The sequence below is a fragment of the Liolophura sinensis genome, chromosome 8, assembly GCF_032854445.1.
Source record: "Liolophura sinensis isolate JHLJ2023 chromosome 8, CUHK_Ljap_v2, whole genome shotgun sequence".
Taxonomy (NCBI): Eukaryota; Metazoa; Mollusca; class Polyplacophora; order Chitonida; family Chitonidae; genus Liolophura; species Liolophura sinensis.
The window spans coordinates 44,100,860-44,116,760 of NC_088302.1; the positions used below are offsets into that span (position 1 = coordinate 44,100,860).

General features: G+C 40.7%; 1 protein-coding gene across 1 annotated transcript in view; it reads left to right on the forward strand.

Moving 5' to 3' along the window:
* Positions 1-3,669: 3,669 nt before the first annotated feature.
* Positions 3,670-15,901, forward strand: part of LOC135473737 (WD repeat-containing protein on Y chromosome-like) — a 30,583-nt gene continuing 18,351 nt past the window's right edge. The window contains exon 1 of the mRNA XM_064753610.1: positions 3,670-4,078. Coding sequence (XP_064609680.1) covers positions 3,710-4,078 — 369 coding nt within the window. The 5' untranslated portion in view covers positions 3,670-3,709. The remainder of the gene's footprint in view (positions 4,079-15,901) is intronic.

Here is a 15,901-nt window from a genome sequence, read left to right on the forward strand (position 1 = left end):
CGTCAAGAAGAGTCGTTACAATAGCATGACATCTCTCGCTCGATCATCGGGTGACGTCAGACGATCGGTAAGGAGATGACGTCACATAATCAGTCAATAAGTGGCGTCACAGTTGCTTTCATGGCGACGTCGTTACGAAGAAGGTTGGCAGATGCCCATGGTCACGAGGAGGCATCAAGGCGATCTGCGGGCTTGACAGAACCGAACGTTTGACCACAGTCCATGGCGACCATGGCAAATAGCCGTCTTAGGGCGAAGACGACGGCTGTGGCCGGTAACGACAGGTATAGCCCTGAATCTTTCTTGCTGCATCGTTTAACGTCAAATACTTCCATAAATCAGACGCTACCGGTGTAAAACCTTTTTATTATACGCTTGTAAAATGTATGCATTAATTTTCTTTCGCCAAGAAAACTACGGGAAAGCTTTACAGATGATCTTTACATATTCATGCAGGACTAAATCTCTGGTTGATTGCTTTACATAATGGGTATTAAGGGTGCTTAGTCTACCTTTCCACTTACTAAGTTGCGTTTTCCGGTCAGTAACTAGAAATTTTGGGATAAGCCTATAATCTATACTGCACGTGTAATGCAGCACATGTAACAGTACGTAGACTGAGTTAAATAGCTACCAGAAGTTGTGAAAATAGTCCAGAATGGTGGTCGTCATCTTGATTTTTAAAATGACTGCCAACGAATGACAAATATTGCAAAATCTCTGGTCCTGGAACACATGAACACTAGCTTGATTGAGTTGCTCATTCTATGTTTTCACAATCAGCTAATTTGGTGGAACTGAAATATAATTGTCGCGTATATTGTTTATACTAATAGCCTTCAATGCTAATGGAGACGTGTAGACTGGGTCGATTTGATTTCATATTGGTCCAGAAGGCGATCTTAAGCTTCGGGTTGTAACGATATCTGGTCGAAAAGCCATGATCTGTACGTCACGTTTGGGTTTAACCAAAGGTTGGTGGTTTTCGCCGGGTGCTTTTCCTGCATCCATAAAACTGACCGCAGTATATTGGCTATAAATCAAAGTCCACGAAAGAACAAAAACGACCATAATTTTGCTGAAACTTGTCTTTTTGACATCATGTACGAAGTTTCGATTCAGAATGTCCGCCCGTTCTGAAAATGCCCAGAAAACTGTCAGATTTTATAAAATCAGAAAACGGCCACATAATATCGTTGAAAAATGAACAAAACAATGCAAAACTAAGACTTAATTTATGACTTCTCAAGGTAAAACCACATACCTGTACATGTTCAATCCAATACAAATCGTTTTGGAACAAAGACCGGAAAAGTAGCATAGACCATAACAGGAGGTTATAGCCATCTTGACAAACTTGAAACAAATGGGCGAAACGAACCGAAATTCAAACTTGATCTGTAACTCATCATTGTGAAACCATGTACCAAGTTTCATTCCAATATACGATGAATCATTCTGAAAAAAAGGGTCCGGAAAACTGTTTCGTGTGAGACGGGCGACCTAATAGACCAAATGTAAACCTGTAATCCCCTCCGGTACTACGTAGTATCACGTAAGTTCCCACCTGGGTGAAAACAGTTCCCATCCGAGTTCAACCCATTTCAGAAAGACGATAACTATACTCTATCAAAGTAGAAACTTACGAAAAAGTCTCAAAACTTAAAAAAGATATAAATATCTCATGTAACCAGGTATTTATTTTATTTTTAAATTTGCCTCTGTTACATCCGTCTTAGTTTACTCTCTATTCTCGTCCTAAACACTTTAGGACTTATTATTAAAGGATTTAAATCACCAATGATTCAAGTAATTCCTGTCACATTGGTAAAAGGCTCCTCGGACAATGTGCTGCGTTAGCCAGTTAGATTTTCTTACATCTTTCCTCAGCCGTCGCTGTGAGTTCAAGTCCAGCCCGTGCTGACTTCCTCTCCGGCCGTAAGTGGGAAGGTCTGTGACAACCTGCGGATCGTCGTGGGCTTCCTCCGGGCTCTGCCCGGTTTCCTCCCACCATAATTCTGGCCGCCGTCGTATAAGTGAAATATTCTTGCGTACGGCGTAAAACACCAATCAGATAAATAAATAAATCTTTCCTCAGTCCAAACAAATGGCAGATATGTGTATGCGGGCGCAGTTTGGTACCGTGCGTTAATACAGTAGATTTACGTACTCCTGACATACGATCAGGGCAAGTTTTTTTTACTGCGTTACTTCAGCTTTCCGTTTTCCAAACACGCGTTTACTGCACGTAAAGTAGTAATGTTGTAATAATCGTCACTTACGAAAATAAAGCAGTACATGTATTTATCTGATTAGTGTTCTACGTCATACTCAAGAATATACCGCGGTAAGCTGTAATAATACCTTGCACGTCACTATGTCGAGGTTTAACACATAAAGTACCGCCATCGAGACACAATACATCTAGGCAATAGGTAGCGCGCGTCAACACAGCTGGCGTAGTTTGATTATATACAGGATTAGTGCATGATGCTGTGTAAGGTTTTTTAGTAACAGTATTGACGTTACATCGAATTAGCTTCACCTTCTCGAACCACTCAGTGTGAATGGGCTTCAGCCTATTTTCAGCTTGACTAAACTATTTATTTATTTATTTATTTGATTGGTGTTAAACGCCGTACTCAAGAATATTTTCCTTATACGACGGCGACCAGCATTATGGTGGGAAGAAACCGGTCAGAGCCCGGAAGAAACCCACGACCATCCGCCAGTTGCCGTAAGACCTTCCCACATACAACCGGAGAGGAATCCAGCATGAGCTGGACTTGAACTCACAGCTACTGCATTGGTGAGAGGCTCCTGGGTCATTACACTGCGCTAACCAACTGAACCACGGAGGCCAACGCTTGACTAAACTACTTGCTATACCCAGAAATTTCAATCCAAATTAAATGCCATAAACTTACTATGAAAACACCCAATATATACGTACATCTACCCGTCCTAGATAATAGAATACTTCTTGTGTACAAGATTTGATAGCAATACACGTGAAGCCTTGTCTAGAAACTCTTCAACAATAAATGATCAACCTAGCAAATATACATGGGCGTTGGCCTATAGGTAGCTATATGTCCATATAGCAAAGATCGATGTAGGCCTATGTGTACGTACGTAGCTTTGATTAATTTCTTTTGTCACTTCTCAACAGTTAATATAGTATCTTGAAGAGTCCGTTTAAACGATATAGCATATTTCCATTGGTTTGTCGGCCGTTTAGTTCCTAATGAGTACAAGTTTGTAAACAAGCATAGCCTAGCCGACCGATCAATGTCCCTTCATAAGGATTAGCCGTTGCCTGTTCGAACACGACCACACGTGTGTCAGGCCACGGCGGAGGGATATCAGTACACAACAACTCATGTAGTGCAGAAAATAAGTAAATTTTAATTATTAATTTTTAACATGATTTTAATACACGAATACCAGTTTTAAATATAACTGTGGTGATAAGATATTGCAACATATAGGCCAATATAAAGTTTGTCTTGTTTTGTTCTACTGCAGAGACAGTGGGATTAACAACAATAGAGATTCGGAGTGGTTCTTCGGTCCTAGCACACCGGCATTGCCCACAGGCTGGCTGGGGGACCTGCTAAGTCAATACAGGCAACATTTGACACGGAGCGAAAGGCGTTTGCTGCGAGACGCCCAGAAGGAGTACGGCGTCAAGAAAACTACCCCAAAAATGCCTTCGGGGCCGATGTCATCTCTCTTAAGCAGAAGGCAACTAAGGCCAAGCTCAGCGGCCGGAAACCTCCAAAGTCACCCGTGTTTCCATTCGAGCTTGTACGACAATGTTGTCCGCCCGGCTACCTCGGTTGTACGGGGCTCGGAGAGGGACGAGTCACTGACCGTCCGCCGCCCAGCCACGCAGGCATCCGGGCCTAAGTTCCACCATCCACGGACCGCAAACTCCGACAGTAAAGTGTTAACGGCCGTTAAAAAACAGAGACGTCTGACTGTTGGCCCGACCGACGGGATTGGAGAGGCGGAACATATCATCAGGCCTGGGCAGCAAGTCACTATCTCCACGGGGCAAAACCTTAAGGGGAAAGTACGTATGAAATTAAATAAACAAAAACACGTGGGTCAAACTTTATGATCATTTAGCCGAGCGCTCTGAGCAGTAGCGCGACAAATAAGCTGGCTCACGAACACAAACCACGTGAGTGATCGAACATGTTACATATTATTGGCCATGCCGCCATAGAAAAATGATTTAGTGAATAGGTTATATGACACGGGTAAACGGGACATCAACTCGGGTAATGATATCCCTGCAGGGCCGATCGATTACTACGGGTAAATAGGAGGGTTTTGTAACAGATTTCTGGTCGGGATGGTTTGCAGTTGAAACAAACCCTCTAGCTGTTTTGACAGTGGGACTCTGTTGTATTTCTTTGTGTATATTAATCACAAGCAGTTTGACGTTTTAAAGCCCATGCTACCCCAATCGGGTCGATTCAAAATGGCGGTTTGTTGTGGCAACGTGACAGTCTGCCGTTCGACCTTCCCTTACACTATAATTACAAACTTTTGTGAGGTTACATCTGACTGTCTTTAGTTTTTCTAAGTACAGATTGTTAAACTCATAACATTTTGTGAAAACTCTCTGCCCAAACGCTCATGTATTACAGTTTTAAGGCACTATAGCCCATACGTTGTGCGCTGGACAACCGAGTACCTGTTCTGTAACTGACAAGAGTTATCTCCCATAGTGCGCATGGCGGCTATCTATACTCCAGAGGATGAACTTGAAAATTTTATCTAAATTGTAATTTAGTTCCTCAAAGAAATATGATAAGAAGGAATAAAAGCACTTGTTGTTGACCCACTTCTTGAATGTTTATTGTGAAAACTAATGTTGTCTTTGAATTGACGCCAGCAAGGCAATGAATTGATGACCAAAACAGCAACCTGAACTTTACAACGCCACCAAAGCTGTAATTGTTCAATCAGTCAATCTGTTCTATAACCATGGCATCTGCTGAAGATAACAATCACACATATATGACATATTGATTGATCGTTTGAAGAAATAGTGTGCCTACACAGTTAGCATTGTTTAATTCTTTGGGGTTTGAATCTGATTTTTAACAACAGTGATGTAAGGACATTACTGACTTATCTCCCATGGAATTGCTATATGCAGTGTACATACTCATTATGCATTGGCTTCAAGTCTGTGCAATCCTCTCAAGTAATCACTTAATTGTACTTAATTACTTGTACCAAGCCCTGTAGATGAGGTTAATATGTATTCAGAATGGTTTACTATAAAATGACCAGTTGTTACACATCTCTACGTCAGTATACAGCATAAAGTCCTGTTCAAAATCAGTTAAATTCACTTACCACAGTGAATAGCTTAAAGCATTTCACTGACTTCTGGAGGAATTAAGAAATTTAACTAATTTACTGTTAAAATATTGTCTTTGTATTTCAACTCCTCTGCATCAAAAGTAGAGTGAGTGGAGAATCACAAATACAGGACCCATCTGCACCTATACCCAAACCTGGCTTCTCTGGCCTCAGATATGATGATGGACTTGTCCATGTCTAAAGGCTGTGGGTGAGGGAATTGCCTGAGTCTAGCGGGTAACACGAATGAGGGCTGGTACAATTAGGTCTTCTTTTTGATTGGGAATGAAGGTGTGGTTGGCCATCTGTCAGTTTGATCTCCACATAACCTGAGTGTTAATTCATTAAGGTTTCAGCTCTTTAATTAATGGTCTGGTTCGTTTTCTTTTTGGGTTGCATTATGGATGAGCGGATGTGAGGAGATAAGCACTAGAGAATGCAGATTGTAGTTAAACTTTAATAAGGTCTGGGTTTGCTGTTGTAAGTTATCCAAGAGAAAAACAGGGATTCGTTTAGAAGCACAGGTGAGGTAGGATTGTCAGGGCCATTGAGGTTAGTGTACAGTTTTTCTAAGGTTTTCAAAGGACTTTCACACTGTATTGCAGTATTTAGTGTATTCGGTTATTAGCTTGATGGACAAACTGACAGGATCAGAAAACAAAAGAAAGAAACGGGATAAAGTGATATCTGTATCATATTTTGATGATCAGTTGAAATTGCTCCATCATCATTCAAAAGGTTGGGTAAGTTGAATTGGATCTGCTTTTCGTGTTCATTGCACATTTCAGCGTGGGATCAGCGTTTGATACCTTCTTCAGTACATGATGTTTCTGTAGGTTTGATTTATTTGAATTGTTTATTTGATTGGTGTTTTACGCCATACTCAAGAATATTTCACTTACACGACAGCAGCCAGCATTATGGTGGGAGGAAGCCGGGTACAGCGTTATCAGGTTTGAGACGATTGTGTAATATTGTGACAATCTGTGAATATTTACATCAAATGCACAATATTTCTGTAAGGAGTCATTTTGGAGATGACATATCATATTCCTGAATTACTGTTGAATACATCACAATGTTTTAGGTGGTGTGTTTAGAATAACTGTTAAGATCTATTAATTTCTCAAAATGTTCATGCAGCATAATAAGGATGTTTAGATGACAAGTTATTTCTTTATTTGTTTGATTGGTGTTGTACGCTGTAAGTAAGAAATATTTCATTTATACGACAACAGCCATAGATGGCAAGTGTAATGGTTAGCTGTTCACAGATCATGTGTGTGTTGTGTTTCAGTTGTTGTTGACATCTCATAATAAGATACTGCCAAATTGCAGATAATAAATTAGGCTATTTATATGGGTCTGTCCTCCAGCCACCCTTTGGTTTGTGCAATAACTGCTCCAAATGATGGCCAGTTTTGATTTCAGTTTCACATTATGGTTGCTCACATCGGATTTGAAAACCAGCTTGATCTGTGCCAAAGTTTTACATATTTCACAATTTCCTTTGCTGCTTATTGGCCTCACATATTGTCAGATAAAATATTTAGATAGAATTTTTTGTGTTCAAATTGATTTTGTGACCACTAGATCAAGTTAGGAAATCTTTTTTTTTCATATTCACTATAAATTTGATCTTTTTTTTAATTTTATTTTGATTGTACAAGTACCTTGAATTGAATTTGATGAGCATATAAACTTTCAATCAAGCTTTCACATGGTAGAAAAATTCTTTAATAGTCCTCTGAGCAAACATTATAGTCGTCCACTTCTCTCAGTTTACATCAGGTCTCGAATATTACGTTTAAAGACTATTGATATCGAACAGATAGGATACACATGTTATAGTATTTGCAATATGCATGGAAGTATTAAAATTTAGGATCAGACCACCATATGACATTAATGTACAAGTAAAAAATTAGTAAGTATCCTGATATCTGCTCCTTATGACTCTTTGTTGTCATATCTGACTGAGAAATTCTTAAGTATCCTGATATACTTTCCTAATGACTCTTCGTTGTCATATCTGACAAAGAAATTCTTAAGTATCCTGTTAAACAACCTTCGTGAAAAAAAAATGTAAACATGCACTTTGAAATGCACATAGAGACCTGGTACGCATAATCACTTCAGTTTTTCTGGTAAGAAATGAACCAAACTTGATAAAAAAAAGTGATCTTGTAAGATGGATGATAGAATCAGAGTCAAACAAAATGTGTCATTTGAAAAACAGTAATTAAATTTAAGATCAGAAATCCTCTTAAAAATGCAGGTGATAGTGCATGGAGAAAGCTCCCTGGTTTATTGCCCTCTGTCTGTCAGTGTACTAGCTACTACATGTAAAGCCTGACCTGTTTACTTGTGTTACCAGAGTGACACAGACTCACTTCTCAGACTCATCCAGCACATAAATGTTTTAGTATGTATGTACATGTGTACCTTGATATGTAAAACCACAAGCTTGGTGTACACATAAAATATGCTGCCACGTAGGGCTTGTCCTGGTGATAAGTCCGCAGATAAACACATATTGTCTTAGCTCTGGCAGAAGATGACAAACATAGGGGTAAGTGATATACATGTCACCATATATACATATGTACACATTAATGTCTTAATGGGTGTGGGATGACAGAGTGCCTGTAAACGTTATGTCGTGTTCTAATTAAGATTTAAAAGTTTTTGTAGTTGAGTAGTATAATGGCGCAGATGATGACAATCCTGAGAGTCAAGGAAATATTAACTTGTGCAAATACTAAGGGGTGTCATTACAGTATCCCACACTGAGCCTATCTGAATGTTCACATATGATAAGTCTTTAATACTGGAAGTCATGTGAAATGGAAAGGGTTTGGAATAAGGGAACTTTGCTTACTCAGCAATCTCATGTGAAAGGGAACAGATTATTTGGGACAAATGAACTTTGCTGACTCAGCAATCTCATGTAAAAGGGAACAGAATATTGTGAACAAATGAACTTCACTGACTCGTCACTTTCGTGTATTTCATGTTTAAGGGAACAGATTATTTTGAACCATTGAAATTCACCGACTCTTCAGCTACATGAATCTCTTGTGGAATTTAACAGATTATTTTGAACATGTGAACTTTGCTGACTCAGCAATCTGATTGAAAGTGAACTGGTGGAGATGTCTGTAACTTTTGGCAAACTTTATGGTGGGTGTTCATGTCCATCTCTCATGTTCCTGTGGGTGTAGTTATGAGTGATGAAATTCACCAGACATCCGATGCAATGCCTATTCCCCCACCCTTAACCCCCTTACCCTACAACTGGGCATGATATCCATCACTCATAACCTGAACTGTAACCATATATGTAAAATATCTCTAATATTAACATTTCTGCGGCATGTATGTCATTAAAGACAACTAAGGTTGTCGGCCGTCAATGCAACGTGGTAATTTTTTGTTTGACCAGGCTAGTTAAGTGATGGCATCGAATAGGTGCTTGTTGCCACATTACAATAAGTTAATTACAGGTGTATACACGTATAAGTTTTACCAGGCTGTAGGATATTTGACCCGCATTGGCATATTATCTGTTATTCCCTTAGTATACAGACAATAATTGTCTGCGAGTCCCTCGACCGTGGCAATGTCTCCATTTGTAAATCAACTACATACATTATCAATACAAAGATAATCACATACCCTGCCCACACCAGTCAATAATGTCTACTAATAATAGGCTTTCAGTGTTCGCTCAAATTCAGAAAGTATCGTTTTACCTGCGTGCATCGTTAGGGGGACTCGGTCACCTGGAATTAGCTGTTAACATGACCATGGTTCATGGGTTTGCTGGTCCCTAGTCACCTGGTCCTAGCTACAGGATGTTCTCACAAGCCATCCCCCAATGTTGTTTGATGAAGCAGTCAACTAGCATTGATTCCTCCCATTTTCTAGTTTGATTAGTTACCTGGTAGAGACACCTGTGTTTGTAACAGTTCCACCAACTAGTTTTGTCAATCATATGTTTCGCCTCCTGCTGAGCTGCTTTTTAATCAGTTTCAAAAGGGCCTCTGCAAGGTTTGTAACAGTGATGATTGTTTGATTTTTACCTGTGATAAGCATACCTTTGTGCCATTCCTTTGACCACTGGTCAGTATAGGTTTGCTGGTACTAGATGAAATCTGTCTGAGATGACTTTTTGTTAAAAGGTGTTTCACACCAAACACAACTACAGCTGCCTACTGGTGACCCTTGACCAGTGGTCAGCACAAGTTTGCCAGCACTATGAGTTATTCTTGAAAGGTGTTTCACACCAAACACAACTACAGCTGCTTACTGGTTACACTTGACCAGTGGTCAGCACAAGTTTGCCAGCACTACAGGAATTCTGTCTGAGAATGAGATGTGTTATTCTTAAAAGGTGTTTCACACCAAACGTAGCTACAGCCTGTTTCTAAAGCACTGAGACAGAAATTTTTGCAGTTTGAACGGGCCATTGTTAGTCTGCATGTAGCGCTGGGAATTGATAGCTTGGACACTCTGTGGAAAAACCAACACTTGGTTGAAAAACTAAGTGCTCTCACTCAGAACTTTAATGTCAAGGCTATGTGACAAGAAATACGTTTACTGCTCCAGAATTCATGTTTGCTGCCCATTCATGATTTGAGACCAGGCATTACTAATGAAACCCTGACTCTCTGGAGGCTTTGATTCTGGGTGACAAATTGCTGTGAAGAAGAGGGATGTAAATAACTGAACATTTTATGACCTGTGAGTCCTGGACTAAAGTATGGACATAAACTCAGGTTTTTATCTTGAATCTGAGTCTTGTTTTCGAATTATAGCGATTGAAGAGCTTGTGTTTTGTGTCCTAGTTGGAGTCTTTCACAGAACTTCATATATTTACGGAAAGTGATCAAGGCATATGCTGTCCAGTTTTTGAGACTTTTGGATATTCGTGCTGGAAAGGCCCACACTGCTCCGTGTCAGTAATGGAGTCTGTCTACACTGCTCCTACACCCACCTTCTACACACAGTTACATCTGAGTGATTATGATGGGGAAGGGTGGTCGGAGGACTCTCTATCCAGTCGGGCCTCCTCCCCTGACCAGGGCAACAGACGGGTAAGGCCACACGAGGGGGTAAGCTCTTCTCAATATGAATTACACGGTAAAATCAAAATTTAATTGATGGAATTTTTCACCATGTAATCACACAACTGTACAATGTTGGTGAAAAATGTTATGGGCTAGACACATAATCACATGCAACTTCACCTGATTTTTTTCACCGGCTAATCACCATTGGATGGGCTACTACAAGCAGTACAGCTGGGGGATTATTTATGAAAACATTTTATGAAATTATACAGGACTTACTGTTAATTACTGAGTACTAAACTAAGGGTAAGCTATTTAATGAAGCTGACGTATGCGTTTATTAGATCATCAATCTTATTTATTGTAGTGGTAAATTCAAAAATTTAATCTAAATTTAATTAAATTGGTTTCTAAATAACTGCATGTGTAGTAGCATATCACGAGTATGTCTAAATTAATAAAAAAGTGAACATTCACTATAACGTAATTAATTACCACTGGATAATGATGAAAAGGTATATTTTTCATTTGGTATTTAGTACCAAAAATATATTTAAAATTTTAGGTAATTTACTGTTAACCATTATATTAGCTGAGTCAATGTCTTGAAGTGCCACCCCTCATCCTGTCCTTCAACTCTGAATTATGCTCTCATTTTTTGTGTTATCATTCGTGTTACCACACCTACCAAGTTGGCAACCATCACACCTAGTGTAGCCCCACCAACCAAGTTGGCAACCATCACGCCTAGTGTAACCCCACCTACCAAGTTGGCAACCATCACACCTAGTGTAGCCCCACCAACCAAGTTGGCAACCATCATGCCTAGTGTAACCCCACCTACCAAGTTGGCAACCATCACGCCTAGTGTAACCACACCTACCAAGTTGGCAACCATCACGCCTAGTGTAACCACACCTACCAAGTTGGCAACCATCACGCCTAGTGTAACCCCACCTACCAAGTTGGCAACCATCACACCTAGTGTAACCACACCTACCAAGTTGGCAACCATCATGCCTAGTGTAACCACGCCTACCAAGTTGGCAACCATCATGCCTAGTGTAACCACACCTACCAAGTTGGCAACCAACATGCTTAGTGTAACCACGCCTACCAAGTTGGCAACCATCACACCTAGTGTAACCACACCTACCAAGTTGGCAACCATCACGCCAAGTGTAACCACACCTACCAAGTTGGTAACCATCATGCTTAGTGTAACCACACCTACCAAGTTGGCAACCATCACACCTAGTGTAACCCCACCTACCAAGTTGGCAACCATCACACCTAGTGTAACCCCACCTACCAAGTTGTCAACCATCACACCTAGTGTAACCACACCTACCAAGTTGGCAACCATCACACCTAGTGTAACCACATTCCAAGTTGGCAACCATCACGCCTAGTGTAACCACACCTACCAAGTTGGCAACCATCATGCCTAGTGTAACCCACCTACCAAGTTGGCAACCATCACGCCTAGTGTAACCACACCTACCAAGTTGGCAACCATCACGCCTAGTGTAACCCCACCTACCAAGTTGGCAACCATCACACCTAGTGTAACCACACCTACCAAGTTGGCAACCATCATGCCTAGTGTAACCACACCTACCAAGTTGGCAACCATCATGCCTAGTGTAACCACACCTACGAAGTTGGCAACCAACATGCTTAGTGTAACCACGCCTACCAAGTTGGCAACCATCACACCTAGTGTAACCACACCTACCAAGTTGGCAACCATCACGCCAAGTGTAACCACACCTACCAAGTTGGTAACCATCATGCTTAGTGTAACCACACCTACCAAGTTGGCAAACATCACACCTAGTGTAACCACACCTACCAAGTTGACAACCATCACACCTAGTGTAACCACACCTTCCAAGTTGGCAACCATCACGCCTAGTGTAACCCCACCTACCAAGTTGGCAACCATCATGCCTAGTGTAACCACACCTACCAAGTTGGCAACCATCACACCTAGTGTAACCACACCTTCCAAGTTGACAACCATCACACCTAGTGTAACCACACCTACCAAGTTGGCAACCATCACGCCTAGTGTAACCACTTACAGGGGAACATTATCATGATTTCTAAAACTGTTAAGAAAACATATACTGGTGTATTGGGATCAACTGTGTCATGTGTATCAGAACTTGACTAGACTAATTTTGACCCCCCTCTCATTTAAGAGGAATACATCTTCAGAGTATGGAATTTCCACCTTGGGCTTATTTATATGTACATCCAGTCTACCTATTTTTGACTGGTGACGTGACGCAGTGAAAAACCGTTGGCTTACATGTGGTGTGTGACGTGTGGTGACTGACGTGGTTTCAGTGTGCAGAGATGACAACTTAAGTCTTGGAGCAAAACTTACTTCAAACACTAATTTGACCCATTTTCTACTTGAATTTGGTCGGGGGAAAAAAGTTGTCACCAGTGGTTACGCTTATTCTTTTACAGAAAAATATTTTCGTGAGGACATGTTCCTCTTTAACCGTAACATACCCACACATGTTCATCTGGTGGTTGACACACAGTTGAGGGGAAAATTATTTGTAAACATGGTGAAATGGACACCGACCTGTGCACTGCTCTGAAACTTCACCCAATTTAATGCTCAATTTAGTCACCAAATGATCGTAACATTCAGGTAACTTTCAGGTTTAGTTTTAATGACTCTACTTTTTTCTGGGTGTTTATTTATTTGGGTTGGTTTTGTTGGCCAATCCTTGGTGTTGGAATTCTAGAGTAAATGCAGTGGGTTGTTTGTCAGATGTTGTTGTGAGAGACACAAAAGTTAAGCTGTCATGGAGAGGCAGAACAAGGTAATGTCTGGTAGAAAACCATGTGTAGCAAATGGTCAACAGTCACGGTTTATGTCATGATTAGTCATAATGTGTCTTTGGAAAGATTGGTTAGAGTGGTTTGTTTTCTGGATTTTCATTTATAAGCCTGTTTATTTTAGCATAAAAACTTTTTTATGACCTCAAGATGGCTGTTGCATCAGATCTAAACTTGTTAATTTACCAACCAGTGTTGTGTTGTTTTTGACACTCTGTGTGACCATTCTTGGTAGGAATAGGTTTGACACTATGAGACAAAATACAAGCTTTATCAGTAGATTCTGTGCTAATCTTACCCATTCACCCTGTGTGAGGTACACATGAATATGGTAAGCTTGTGTCCAGCTGGAGTTGGGATTTGGGGTGGGTTGGTGTTAGGTGGGGGTGGCAGGGGGGTGGGGTGATATTGGGTTCCTGTTGAGGAGGGGTCAAGGTAGAGATCAAGCCAGAAATATCTGAAGGTAATTAAGGTGTGTTCATTTGTATTCTGTCCTGGAGATTGTTTAAGGGGTCAGGTGACAGCAAAAGTTGTCTGGGAGGTGAAATTCCTGACGGATACAGGAGACTGTAAGAGTTCTGTCCAATCAGTGAAGTTCTTCCTGATGGCCTGTCAGACACCACTGCCAGACTGCCGCTCCTCGAGTTTCCAGCGGCCCTCTTAAAGCTGTCACCCCCTGCACAGGGCATGTACACCTCACATCAGACAGGCATTGTACTAGACAAGTTGCTCCGAACAACCGTCTGAGTCTGTGAAGTTTGTTGTATACAGGGGAGACTCAACTCATTGGAGGAAGCTTCGTATCTTTTCTTTAATACTGAGGAAGAGGATGTTAGAATCCTGCTGGTTTTTAGTCAGCTTTGTGTGTTATTTCTGCTGACCTGATTCTTGGTGCCTTCTTTGCTCATTTCTTTACGGAAATACTAACTAACTGCTGTTGTTTATCTTTTGAGTTGCTCATATGTAGCTGAGTTTTATCTGTTACATGTATGATGTGTGCATCACATTCCAAAAATTTTCAGACGGGAGTTTTTATTTATAGTGTTTCTAATTTTGTGAAATAATATTTAAATTCCCTTTATTTTGCACAGATGTAATAGTTAAGCTATACTTTAAAAAAATGTTTATCAGCATGTCACAAGCTAAAATATACAAGATAAAATTCTTTCTGAGGCATATTATGTCTTGATTTCACTGAGCACAGGATTAAGCTTGTACAATAGGTTATGTATGTGAGGGGTATGTGTGACCCACAGCTCTATGTCACTGGGGTGGTGAACTTAACAGAGTATAGGGTATATTGATTTTCATTGAACAAAAATTCTCACAGCTCCTGAGAAAAGAAATGTCAATTTTTTGCTGCCAGTTAGACATCGATCCAGCCCTAATGACAGGGGATACAATGGATAATTAAGTAGAAGTACAATGGTATGTGGCTGTTGCCCAAGTATTAGAGGGATCATTGATTGATGAGGGTTAATCTGGTCTCGTCAGTTTCACCTGAACTCTCCAGCATTGCAGATTGGGGACTTATTGCAGTTGATGATGGCTGGTTCACAGGGTCTATTGTCATTACTGTCGTTTCCTTAGAAATATCAGTCTTAGATATGTTTGAGGAGGAGGGTAGGTTTCTGAAAATCCAGTTGAATTAAAAGTAATTAGGTTGAATTTTTTGATTTGCCTCAGTAAAGGTGGCAAAATTTGATGAATTAACCTTTAAAATTTGGGGGAATTTCAAGTTTTAGCGTATGCTCTTGTTTTATCCTTAACTTTTTTCTGATGCAACTTAGAGTGGTCAGGAAATTTCTGCAAGGTTTTCCCACCAAGACATAGGAACAGCCAGTGTGTCCTTGAACACTGTTTCTTAATATCCGGGATGACTGGTTCCATCTTGTTTGATTAGAAGGGTCAGTTACATGACCTTCTGTTTTGTGCCCCTGTGGACTGCTTAGATCTGGAATATCTGGGTATAACCCTTGCCCTTGGAGCTAGGACGAACTCTAACAGAAAGATACTACTCCACCCACATTCCGGGAGTCAAAATGGAAGGACAAAAACCAGGTGATATCCAGGACACATTCCTGACTGGCATTGGGCTGTCTTGTTACCCCCAGTCACTGGCTACGTCAGAGTGGCTACAGGGCCTGACTGGGCCACTGATCGGGAGATCTAGATCTGATGGAGGCATATCTTGCCATGATGGGGATATGTGTTTCCGTGAAGAGGGCTTGTCTTGTCCTGTATCCGGTCTCTCTCAGACAGATCTATCTGATTCTGTGTCTGTCCAGAGCTCTGTCAAAGCTGCGGCTTTTGTTAGTGACACCTCACAGGTATTAATGAACATTAAGCACTCTCATTTTGGTATGGAACACTCTCATTTTGGTATTTAACACTCTCACGGTGGTATTTATGAACGTACAGTGCATGCAACTTTCTGTATTATGGCTTTCTTCAACAAAATGTTATTCTTGTACAAAGTATGTGGTTAAAGTTGAATTATTCAGTGATTTATTTGTGCTGTAGAGCAGTTGCAACCAATGACATGCCAGTATTCTGTTAGGTGTATTGACTCAGCTGGA